The following is a 12,069-nucleotide window of genomic DNA, read 5'->3' as shown; positions in this document are numbered from 1 at the left end:
CAGAGTGAGTTCCAGGACAGCCAGGGCTACACAGAGAAACCCTGTCTCAAAAAAACAAAACAAAAAACCCCCAAGGATACTATTTTAATCTTTTTTCCTATTGACCTAAAGTTATCTAATTTATATATCTTAATTTTTAAATGAACTTCCTGTTTTCATTGTTTTTAGCTTTAGTAGAAAATACCCATATGATTTCAACTTTGTACACAGACCCACAACTATAATGACTGAAAGCCTCATCCTCTTTGACATGGGTCATTGATCACAGGATTTTTCTCTGATTCCTCCCTCTTGGCTTGCTGTCCTCTGGCCTGCAGGTACTGCAGCCTTGTCAGCTAGCCGTTCTCATTCAGATATGTGCAAGAGCTTTTGTTGCCATCACCTAGTTAGTCTCAGAAAATTCAGAAAAGAGGCCTGGCAAGATGGCTCACCGACTACTCTTCTGAAGGTCCTAAGTTCAAATCCCAGCAACCACATGGTGGCTCACAACCACCTGTAATGAGATCTGATGCCCTCTTCTGGTGTGTCTGAAGACAGCTACAGTGTACTTACATATAATAAATAAATAAATCTTTGGGCCAGAGTGAGTGGGGCTAGAGTGAAGGGAATGGAGAAGAGCAGAGAGAGCAAGGGGAGGAAGAGACAGCTGAATGTCTGTGAAATGGATGAGTAATAGATAGAGCCATTCCTAGGTGCTGTGCTGTGACATGAGACTAAGGAAAGTAGCTTTGTGGCAGGAAATGGACACCGGAGAGAATCCAGCCGCAACAGCATAAGAAGCCTTGAGCACCACAGGAAAGAGGAAAGAATGAGCAGAAGGAGAGGAGGCATGAGTGAGCTCCCTGTCCCATGTGTTCATATAACTGCACAATTAGGTTCATGAGGAGAATATTAAACCACTGATAGTAAACCATGAGAGATTAGAGGCAGAGCAGTGTATTCCGAACAAGTATAGAATGATGATAAATAAATAAATAAGTTAAACTCTGATATGCTATGAGCTTATTGTTTAGTATGGAGTAAATTAAAATTGCATCTGACTTTAAGGAGCCTTTGGAGTAAGGGAAGCTGAGGCTTGAATAGCTCAGTGTTAAGCTGTGTAAGACTTGTGTTCTACCTTGAGCACTTTTTATAAAGTTACCAGAGAAAAGAAAAACTAGTGGTAACTGTGAAAGTGTAAGGTTATTAATAATGGAGATATGGAATGGGAGAGAAGGCTCAGCGGTGAAGCGCTTCCTGTATGTGAAGGTTAGAAGAAGTGTCTCAGCGTCTATTTAAAAGTCAGTGTGTTTGCTGTCTCAGTGCTGGGTCCCTGCGGCTTGCTAGCCAGCCAGTTTAGGTGAACTGATAAGTCCAGGTTCAGACAAATAAGCTGGAGGAACTAAGAGACATGGGTCCATGGTTAAGAGGACTGTTGCTGTTGGAGAGCACCCAGGTTCAGTTTCCAAAACCCACATGATGGATCATAAACACCTGTAAATCCTTTGCCAGGGCATCCAACACCCTCCTCTGACCTCTGCGTGTTCATAGTGCCCATACATACATGTAGGCAAAACACATGCATATAAAATAAGTAAATAAATTTGCTCTGCAAGAGTAGCAAGTGCTCCTAACCACTGAACCATCTCTCCAGCCCTGAAATTAGAATCAGGTTTGGGGAGATGGCTCAGTGATTAAAGTTCTTGCCTCACAAATGTATTTGGTTCCCCTGAAGGTGTGTAAATGACAGGCAGGTGTGATGATCCACCAGCAATTCTAGCCTTGAAAACAGAGACAGGATTGTCTAGAGCAAACTGGCAGGCAAGACTGGCCATATTGGTAAGCTCTGGATTTGTTTGAAAGACCCAGTCTTGAGAAGTAAGATGAATGATAGATTGAAGGTGATTCTTGACATCAACCTTAGGCCTCTACATGGCCCCCAGCAGTGTGTACCCACACACATGCAAAATATGTAATACATACAAGTACACATCACACATATAAACAAAACACGAAAAATGGAAACAAAAATTACAGTCTTATCCAGGTGCTTAGAGTAGTATTTAAACAATATTTGGGTTTTTGTTGTTGTTTATTTATTTTTTATTTTTTTAATTTTTGAGACAAGGTCTCACTGTGTAGCTCTGGCTGTCCTAGAACTCCCTGTGTAGTCCAGTCTGGCCTCAAACTCGTATAGATCTGCCTCCTCCTGCCTCCCAAGTGTTGGGATTAGATGGATGTGCCACCACATCCAGCTTTAAGCAGTGTTTGTAATAAGCTCTGCAGTGGGGCTGTAGAGGTGGCTTGGGGTTAAGAGCACTGGCTGCTCTTCCAGAGGTCCTGAGTTCAATTCCCAGCAACCACATGGTGGCTCATGGACATCTGTAATGGGATCCGATGCCCTCTTCTGGTGCGTCTGAAGACAGCTACAGTGTACTCACATAAAATAAATAAGTAAATGAGTAAATCTTTGGGGTGGGGGAGCTCTGCAGTACTTTTGATAACCACACCTCAGTCCCTGAACCAGTGCCTGAAACCACTTGCTCAATTACTGCTCTCTCTTATATGAGTTCTCATTTGCCTCATATTCTCTTCTGCTCCCTAAATTATATGAGACTCTTTTGAGTTTGGTTGGCCATTACCTTCATTGTCTTCTATTTTTAGTGTAGGAAGTTTACTTCTTTAGAAAAAAACAAAACAAAATGGCATGTATTTTCTTTATTGCTTTCTTTCAGATTCAGAAACAAAGGATGAGACCAGCCAGTTGTTCTCAGAAAATGGCATTTATGAAGTGAATTTACCCCAGTGGAAGATAATGGAAAGAATTGGGAGCAGTGGCCTAAAGAGCCTCCTTTTAAAAAATGAATGGGAATCAAGAAAACAGGAAAGACAAGAGGGCTCTCAGGAGGGATATCTCAATCAAGTGAAGCGCACATCTGAAAGAGTGTCCTCTTATGAAAAGTGCGCACTGACTTCATGTCAGAGGATCCATTTTGTGGAGAAACCCTATGAGTGCAATGAATGTGGGAAGGCCTTTAAAGTCCGCCAGCAGCTCACTTTTCACCAGAGAATTCACACAGGCGAGAAGCCCTATGCATGTAAGGAGTGTGGGATGGCCTTCAGGCAGACTGCACACCTTACCAGGCATCAGAGGCTGCATTCTGGTGAAAAACTGTATGAATGTAAGGAGTGTGGGCAAGCTTTCATATATGGCCCAGACCTCAGAGCACATCAGAAGCTTCACACCAGAGAGAAGCCCTACGCATGTAATGAGTGTGGGAAAGCCTTCAGGGTACGGGGACAACTTACTCTCCATCAGAGGATCCATACTGGGGAGAAGCCCTATGTGTGTCAAGAGTGTGGGAAGGCCTTCAGGCAGTATGCACACCTCACTCGCCATCAGAAGCTTAATGTCGCTGACAGACTCTATGAGTGTAAGGAGTGTGGGAAAGACTTTTTGTGTGGCTCCGGCCTTAGAGTACATCACAAACTTCACACTGGTGAGAAGCCCTATGAGTGCAAGGAGTGTGGGAAGGCGTTTAGAGTTCGACAGCAGCTGACGCTCCATCAGAGAATTCATACTGGGGAGAAGCCCTATGAGTGTAGTGAGTGTGGGAAGACCTTTAGTCGGGGTTACCATCTTATTCTCCATCACAGAATCCATACTGGAGAAAAGCCTTACGAATGCAAGGAGTGCTGGAAGGCGTTCAGTCGCTACTCACAGCTTATTTCACATCAGAGTATCCATATTGGGGTTAAACCCTATGCCTGCAAAGAATGTGGGAAAGCCTTCAGACTCCTCTCTCAGCTCACACAACATCAGAGTATTCATGCTGGGGAGAAGCCCTACACTTGTAAGGAATGTGGGAAGTCTTTCAGATTGCGTCAGAAACTCACGCTACACCAGAGCATTCATACTGGTGAAAAGCCCTTCGAGTGCAAAGAATGTAGGAAGGCCTTTCGGCTTAATTCTTCTCTTATCCAACATCTGAGAATCCATTCTGGTGAGAAACCCTATGAGTGTAAGGAGTGTAAGAAGGCCTTTAGACAACACTCTCACCTCACCCATCATCTGAAGGTTCATAGTGTCCAAGTGTGACAAAGTCTTAGGAGTCTCCTAGAACATTCTGTGAATGTTACAGCTAATCTCGTTTGTCCATACATGTAACTGATCTGGCATAAAAGGTTTTATATCATTAAAGGAATATGTTAATGTAATGTGTTCACTGTGTCCCAGTCTGTTCTCTACCCTAATGCTTCTGTATGCTTATTCTACAGTCTGGCATATGAACATATGTGGGAAAATGATGCCTCTGTTCCTGACTTTAGGCATATTAAAACACTCAGATGCTCTGCGCTGTAGTTTTCCTCAGCTTTGAAAGGGTGATCTAAAACTGGTAAGAATTTGGCTGCAAGTTCTTCTAAACTCCATGCAGCCCGCATCCTTTTCTTGGAATATGGCCAGATGCCAAGTTGCCCAGGAGAGCGTAGTAGAAGCATGTCATTACCTCTGTCAGGGCGCTGTTAGCGTTGCCTCATCTCAGAATATCCTCTCAAGTCTTGAACTGTCATATTTGAAAATCTGGCTAAAGAGACTATGTAGAGAGGCCCTGAGACAGCACAGGCAGGCAGAGACCTTTGCCAAAACCCACTTCCATGTATGCTCATATGAGACTAGTCACTGGATTGGAATAATTTTGGATCTTCCAGAACAGCCATCAACTGAATGCCACTGAGTGACTCAGTTGACACCATACAGAACAGAGGAATCATCTGGCCATATAATCATAAAATTAATATGTGCTCATTATTGGAAGACACTAAATTTATGATAGTGACTTACTATTACTCTTAAGAATTCATATGAATGATTCCAGGTGTGATGAGTGTAGAAATGCCTTCCAACATTTATCTCTCCTTGAACTTTAGCTCTCTGAATCTTGTTTCAAGTGTTTGCTTTTGTTGTTTTATGCAGTCTTAGTATGTAACCCGAAACTTAACTGTTTAGCTCAGACCTTGAACTCCAAGTCCTCCTACCTCAGTCTCTAGAATGCTGGAGTTCTAGGTTTGCCTCATCACTTCCAGAGAGAGAGAGAGAGTGTGTGTATATGTGTGTGTGTGTGTGTGTGTTTGTATTGGGCTGTGGTGGTACAGTACTGAAGAGTGAACCCAGGACCTTTCAGTGAATATCCCCCTGTCCACTCATTAGAATATGCAGAGTGTGAAATTCTTTGCAATTCGCTAATAATAAAACAGTCTATATTCTGCAGTCCCAGTCAACATTCAGTAAAGACAACATTAAAAAAAAACTAATCATCTATAATAATTCCTATTTTTTTCTTTTTTAAATATTTATTTCATGTATGTAGGTACACTGTAGCTGTCTTCAAACACACCAAAAGAGGGCATTGGATCCCATTACAGATGGTTGTGAGCCACCATGTGGTTGCTGGGATTTGAACTCAGGACCTCTGGAAGAGCAGTCAGTGCTCTTAACCACTGAGCCATCTCTCCAGCCCAATAATTCCTATTTTTAAATCACTGTATTGTAGCATTTTTTCACGAACCAAATTATCCTATGTTAGCTAATGGGAATCCCCTTGTGCTTACTCCTTTGTCCTTTTATTGTGACAACCATAGCCATTTAAGAGCTTTTTCCTCTGCCTTCTTTTCCTTTTCTCAAATGAATTGATCTGCTACAAAGCATACTAGGACATTGTTGATTTTTCAATCAGAAAATTTACTTGCCCTTTCTATAAGTACATCTATTTAGGCCTGTATATTTTCATTTTCCATTGTGTGTATGTGGTATGCCTATATGTGTATGCATGTTTTGTTTGTGTGAGAGGATTTCTATGCATGTGGAAAAGCCTGGGGTTGATACTGGGGAATCATCCCCAATGGCTCTTCCACCTCATTCAATGAGGCAAGGTGCCTCCGTCAAACACAAGGCTCACTACTGTGGCTGTTCTAGTGAGCCAGCTTGCTCTAGGTGTCTAAATCTGCCTCTCAAACTTGAAATCACCATGCCCACCCAGCCTCTATGTAGGTTCTAGGGATCTGAATTCCACTTCTCAAGCCTGTGTGGCAAGTACTTAACCACTGAGCCATCTCCACAACCCTAAACTGCTTATACTGATCAATGCTATATATAATCACTGTCTGAAAAAATGCCTCATTAAATATCAGTATGTTTCTTGCTCTGTATGAGTTTTTCTAAAGTGTTTAACAAAAAGCAATATTATTTATATCAGTTTCTATTCTTTTTCAGTATCTTCAACCAGTAAAAGTGCTCCTCTCCTCATTCCTGGAATGCGTGTGGTGGTTGTGGTATTTTGAGATGGGGTCTTCTATAATTCAGGCTAGCCATGAGCACCTGTTATTCCTACCTCTACTTCCCAAATACTGAGATTTTAGGCATGTATAACTATGCTGGACCAAATATGTATTCTAATATTTTCCTGATTAATAGTGAGTTGAATGTCTTTACATATCTACTCTATGACCAAACAATATAACCTGCTAATTCATGTTTTGCCCATGTTTCTCTCTTTTTTTTCCCGAGACAAGGGTTTCTCTGTGTAGCCCTGGCTGTCCTGGAACTCACTCTGTAGACCAGGCTGGCCTCGAACTCAGAAATCTACCTGCCTCTGCCTCCCAAGTGCTGGGATTAAAGGTGTGTGTCACCACTGCCCGGCTTATACTGATTTTTAAAAATTTATTATAATAGAAACAAGGTTTGGTATCCATGGTGCTAGGAGGCATCCAGTCATGCTCCTGATTTCAAGGAAATGACTTTGTATGCTCTTTATGATTGAGTAAATGGATTTCCTCTGGATCCATTTCACACAGTTCCTAAGGAATCCTTTTATTAGAAATGCTGATTCAGTGTTGTCGGGTGTCACCTGGCACTTTGATGTGTTTTTCTCCTTGAATGTGTTAATGTGCCCTGTATTGCAGTCACTAAAACAGTGTGGTGTTGGTGCAGAAATGAGGAGGAGAACCATTGGACAGCATACAATCATACAACATTATCTCAACATAAAGAGAAAGACCTACAGAGCTGTGGCCCATGTTGTAAGACAAAGATTCCTCTGCAGTGTGGTTGGGAAGTGGTGGTCATCTTTTCATTTCTCTGTATGAATGTTTACATACATATACATGACTACTTATGTTTGTGCACCACATGCATGCCTGGTGTGAGCTTGGCAACAGATCCCTGGAACTGGAGTTGCAGATAGTTATGAGCATCTATGTGTGTGCTGGGAATCATACCTGGGTCCTCTGCAAGAGTATCAGGTGCTCTTAACTGCTGAGCAAACTCTCCAGCACTTTTCCTCCCTGTTTTGAGGCAGGTCTCTCAGTGTAACTTGATTGCCCTGCAACTCACTATGTATGTTAGCACCCAGAACCTGCTGCAGATATGGGCGGGTCCACAGACCTGTCGCCAAGGCAACGTCCACCATATTCCCAGAATCCATTGGGTTCAACTCTCACCTTTACCTGGACTGCTACGTCACGACATATATATGTGTGTGTACTCTCCTCCATCTTTCTCTCTTTTCTCTTTTCTTCTCTCCCCCCTCTTCCTATGCTGCTATCCCCATCTCCTCTTAATTAAACCTCTTCCACGTGGAACTGTTTGTGCCTGGTGTCTGCAGATGCATCTGCCGCGACTCGAACCCCAACAATGTATAACAGGGTGCTCTGGAACTTGAACTCACTGAGGTCCACTAGCCTCTTTCTCCAGAGTCCTGGATTAAAGGCATGGTCTTGTCAGTAAGTAGCATTGGGCAACATAACTCACATGTCTATATAGATCAAAAGTTAAGGGTCTTTTCAATAAGTGGGAGAGGTCGCTCACAGGTCTGTTCTTTGCACTACATAAAAAACAATTCCAGGTAGCTTAATGATGTAGACATAACAGAAAGATGCAAAGAAGAACTTGGTGGGGGTACAAGATTGAACTCAGGCTTCACACTCATTAGACAAGTGTTCTACTACTTAAGAAATTAATTAAATTAATAATAATTAATGAATTAATCATAATACATTCATTCTATCAGTTCTGTTCCATCAGATAACTCTGACTAATACACTGGCCTTGAACCCACTCCGTAGCCCAGACAAATCTTGTGTTAGGTCTCAAACATGAGACAAACTTAGGTGCCTGTTAACATTTCAAAGTGGATGCTGTCCACCAGTTTCTTCCAGCATCCCCTGCACCTATTACAGAGGCATCCTGGCTGACATACCTTGCCCCCACTACCCCAAACTCCCCAGCCCAGGACTAGGCTTCCCTTGTCCCAGCTTCTCTGATTCCTATATAACCCTGTCATTTTGGGCACAGCACAGTCTTTTTTTTTTTTTTTTTTTTAACCTCTTGGCTTCTAGCTTGTCCTACTCCCCTCCCCCTCTCCTCACATGGCCCAGTTCAGTCTGTCTGTCGTGTCCACTCTGGTCACTTTCGGATGCCTCTGCCTGTGTGCTCCTTTATATCTCAATCACTTGGGAGCAGTCATGTCATGTCCCTTTATTTCTATTTTTTTATTCATCTTGAATTTGCAGTCTGCATGCCTCAGTCTCCTGAAGATGAGATAGGCCTCTCACAAACACAAAGATGTCAGAGCAGTGGTTCTCAACCAACCTTTCTAATGCTGCAACCTATTGATACAGTTCCTCATGTTGTTTTGTTTTGGTTTGGTTTTTGGTTTTTTTCGAGACAGGGTTTCTCTGTGTAGCCCTGGCTGTCCTGGAACTCACTCTGTAGACCAGGCTGGCCTCGAACTCAGAAATCCGCCTGCCCCTGCCTCCCAAGTGCTGGGATCAAAGGCGTGTGCCACCACCGCCCGCAGTTCCTCATGTTGTGGTGATCCTCAAACCTTAAAATTATTTTCGGTGCTACTTCATAACTGTAATTTTGCCTCTGTTAGGAATCCTAATGTAAATATCTGATCGTCTTAGGTGGCCCCTGTGGAAAGGTCATTTGACCCCCAAGGGGGGATGTGTCTTGGCCTACAGTTGAGAACCACTGTGGTAGAAGAAAGCATAATTATCTTTCCAGTCTTGGAGGCTTTGGCTTCATCCCCAGTTTACAAAACAAAACCTAAGGACAATACCAACGGAAAGAACAATACACTCAATGGCTAGAAGGGACAGTGGGGAGGAGGGAAAGGCAGAGGAAGCTCAGACTCCAAGGAGCCTGAGAAGGAAAGGATTTCCCTGGGTAGATGTGCTGCACCTTTAGAGAATGTTTTTTACTGGTGCCCTGATCATGCCTACATCCTCGCTGGGGTGAGTATATGGAGAACCTACCATGTGCTTATCTCACATATAAAGCATGCGATAATGTGATGATGGCTGTTCTCAGTCCTGTTAGAGCAACAACACAACCCCAAGCCCAGTGGGCTAGGCTTGGGGCGGGGGTTTGGGGAGAGAGGGCAGCGGAGCCTCCCAGCCCTTCCAGCTGGTCCAAGATGACACCCAGTCCCTGACAGCCCTGACCGCGCTTGCGCACTCTACTGCTGAGGACCAGTCTCTCAGATGGGACTACATTTCCCACAGGCCTCCGCGCAGCATCCTTCCGGCTGCTTAGCGCCGGTCGGCTCCGAGAGGTGAGTTGGTCGCTTGCATTGAGGAAATGGGCGCGGGGGCGGCGTAGGTTTGGCTTTCAGTTGGCTTGAGAAACTTGGAGTCGGTGACGCTGAGTGGACACCGCGTGCTCCGTCGTGCTCTCCGTCTTCCCGCTGCAGGGCCCAGAGGTCCATCATGGCTCTGAGCTCTGTGTGTGAACTCCAGAGTGTGGGCCCTCTGTACAAAAAGACAGCACAGCTGCCACGGCAGGGCTGCTTTGTCTGCGCTCCCTCCCCGCCAGGCAGCCCCGGTAGCCGTCGCCTCTCACACCTGCCCCCGCGGTGGCCGCCAGTGTCCCCTCCCTCCGCGGCTCTCCATTTCCAGTAGGTTTTGTGTATGAAGTGCTGGAGTGACCGGTCGCGGGGGCGGGGGGGTGAGTCCCCAGGCCCCCAAGCCCGCCCCTTCCCGATTTGTTCTTTTTCCCAAACTTGTTCATTTTAGGGAAGGCGAGGGAATAAATGCAGGAAACGATTGTTGTTGCGTACATAGAGACCCAATATTACTGTGAAAAAAAAAATTATCCAAGTTACTTCTTCTTTCTCGTTGTCCTATGAAGTATAATCCTTATTTTTCCAGGCATGGGGACATTAACTACTACTCATTACTGTGAAAGTGAAAATGAACTTAGCCTGGAAAGAACCAATGGGTTTGGTGTTAACTAGGTCAGGGTAGAAGAGACAGATTCTTGCAGATTAATAGAAACCATCACTCATGGATTGTGTCTCTTGTTAAACGCAGGCCCATGTCCCCCTTTGTGCGGTTACAAATCTCTTTTTATTTTATCTTTTTTATGTGTGTATTTGTAAAGGCGTCTAATTCCCAGGAACTGGAGTTATAGAAAGCTGTGAAGCACCATGTGAATGCTGGAAATCAAACATGCATCCTCTGCAAGAGCAGCCACTGCTCCTAATGGCTGGGCTATTTTCAGCCTCACAGGTTTTTAATTAAAAAAAAAATCATTTTTAAAATTTTCATTTTTTACGTATATGAGTATTTTTGTCTGCTTTTCTCTCTGTGCACCAACCACTGTGTGTGAGTGTGCCTGGGAAGCCCTGAGGAGGGCATCGGATTCTCTGGAACTGGAGTTACAGCAGCCATGTAGGTGCTGAGAGTGTAACCCAGGTCCTCTGCAAGAGCAGCCATTGCATTGCCCTTCCCTGCTGATCTGTCTCCGCATTCCAGGCTGCAGCTTTCTTACCCAGTTTAATTACTGTGGAAGATGCTCTTGCTAAACCACGCTTCTTACCAGAATAGCATGTTTTGGTTTTTTGTTTTAAACAATTTGTACTCATACTGACCAGGAATTCATTGTAACCCATGTGACCTCAAGTTTGTGGGTGATCCTCCTGCTTCAGCCTCCAGGCTGCAGTGTGTGCCACTGTGCCCAGCAGAATAGCATATAATCTTCAATTACTCTCTGTCTCTTTTAATCCCATCTCAGCAACAGCAGCCAGTTGTAAACCCTAAATTACCAAGCTCTTCGAAGCCTTTTGCCCCGGGGCTGGAAGAGTACCTCTCTGGTAGACAGCTAGTCTAGCTTAGAGCAAGTGTGGGCTTGTCACCAGCACTTTGAAGTGGGGGATGGGGAGCTTACAGAAGGGCCTCTTCACCTGTATCTAACCCATCGTTCTATTTCTAGTTGCCCCTGGGCCCTTCCCATCCTCAACGCATCTGGCTTTTGCCAGTTAATCTCAGGCTTTAACACCTAAAGTGACCTCTTAACCTGGTGCTTTGGCCTTCTGCCTCAGTGATGAATGCGCTTGGACTCTTTATGAATTCTTCCTTTCCAGTAGTTACACAGGGATAGAAAAGTGTTAAGTTTCTCTTGAGAGCTGCGTTTTTCCCATTGTGTTTAGATGGTCTGCAAGTAAACCTTAAAGAGAAGCTAGCCAGCTTTAGCTGACTGGCACAGCCGTATCTAATAGGAACAGTCATGGAGTCAGCACAGCCGTGCAGCCAAGCTGAGCCGTGGGCCGTGGGTCGCGGGTTGCCGGTCAGCCTTGTGCCGCCCTGCGCTTTTGGTTTTGTTATCTGCACGTTTGGACGACTATGCCTGTTGGGACTTTGTCTTACTGGGGTGTGCTTACACAGGCTTTGGAGACTGGCAAAACTCAGGAAGGAGATACGTTGCCTTGCGCTTAGGCTCTTCTGCGTGAGAATGCGCCATGATTGAATCACAAGCCTCAAAGTCAGTCTTCCAGTATAATCCCTGGTTCTCAGAAAGTGTTTAAAATTGAAGAAGACAAGGAGGACGACTAAGGAAGACAAACCTTGGGCTGGAGAGATGGCTCAGGCTCTTCCAGAGGTCCTGAGTTCAATTCCCAGTAGCCACATGGTAGCTCACAACCATCTGTAATTGTGATCCAGTGCCCTCTTCTGGTGTGTCAGTGACAGTGTGCTCATATACATTAAATAAATAAATAAATAAATAAATAAATCTTTTTTTTTTTTTTTTTT

At 44.3% G+C, this 12,069-nt stretch overlaps 1 protein-coding gene across 7 annotated transcripts in view; it reads left to right on the top strand.

The window, feature by feature from the left end:
* LOC116101956 (zinc finger protein 14) overlaps positions 1–12,069 on the top strand; it is a 61,774-nt gene that overhangs the window by 30,728 nt on the left and 18,977 nt on the right. For 4 of the 7 annotated variants that reach the window (XM_031386035.1, XM_031386033.1, XM_031386038.1 and 1 more), the window contains one exon: positions 2,715–4,198. In XM_031386035.1, the coding sequence (XP_031241895.1) occupies positions 2,715–4,078 (1,364 nt within the window). In that variant the 3' untranslated portion in view covers positions 4,079–4,198. Of the gene's footprint in view, positions 1–2,714; positions 4,199–9,527; positions 9,594–12,069 lie in introns of those variants that run through there. The other 3 variants (XM_031386043.1, XM_031386036.1, XM_031386039.1) reach the window with 3 other exon arrangements.

The sequence above is a fragment of the Mastomys coucha genome, unplaced genomic scaffold (genome assembly GCF_008632895.1).
Source record: "Mastomys coucha isolate ucsf_1 unplaced genomic scaffold, UCSF_Mcou_1 pScaffold21, whole genome shotgun sequence".
Classification (NCBI taxonomy): Eukaryota; Metazoa; Chordata; class Mammalia; order Rodentia; family Muridae; genus Mastomys; species Mastomys coucha.
The sequence above is the reverse complement of the archived record's forward strand: the minus strand, read 5'-3'. Positions and strand labels throughout refer to the sequence as shown.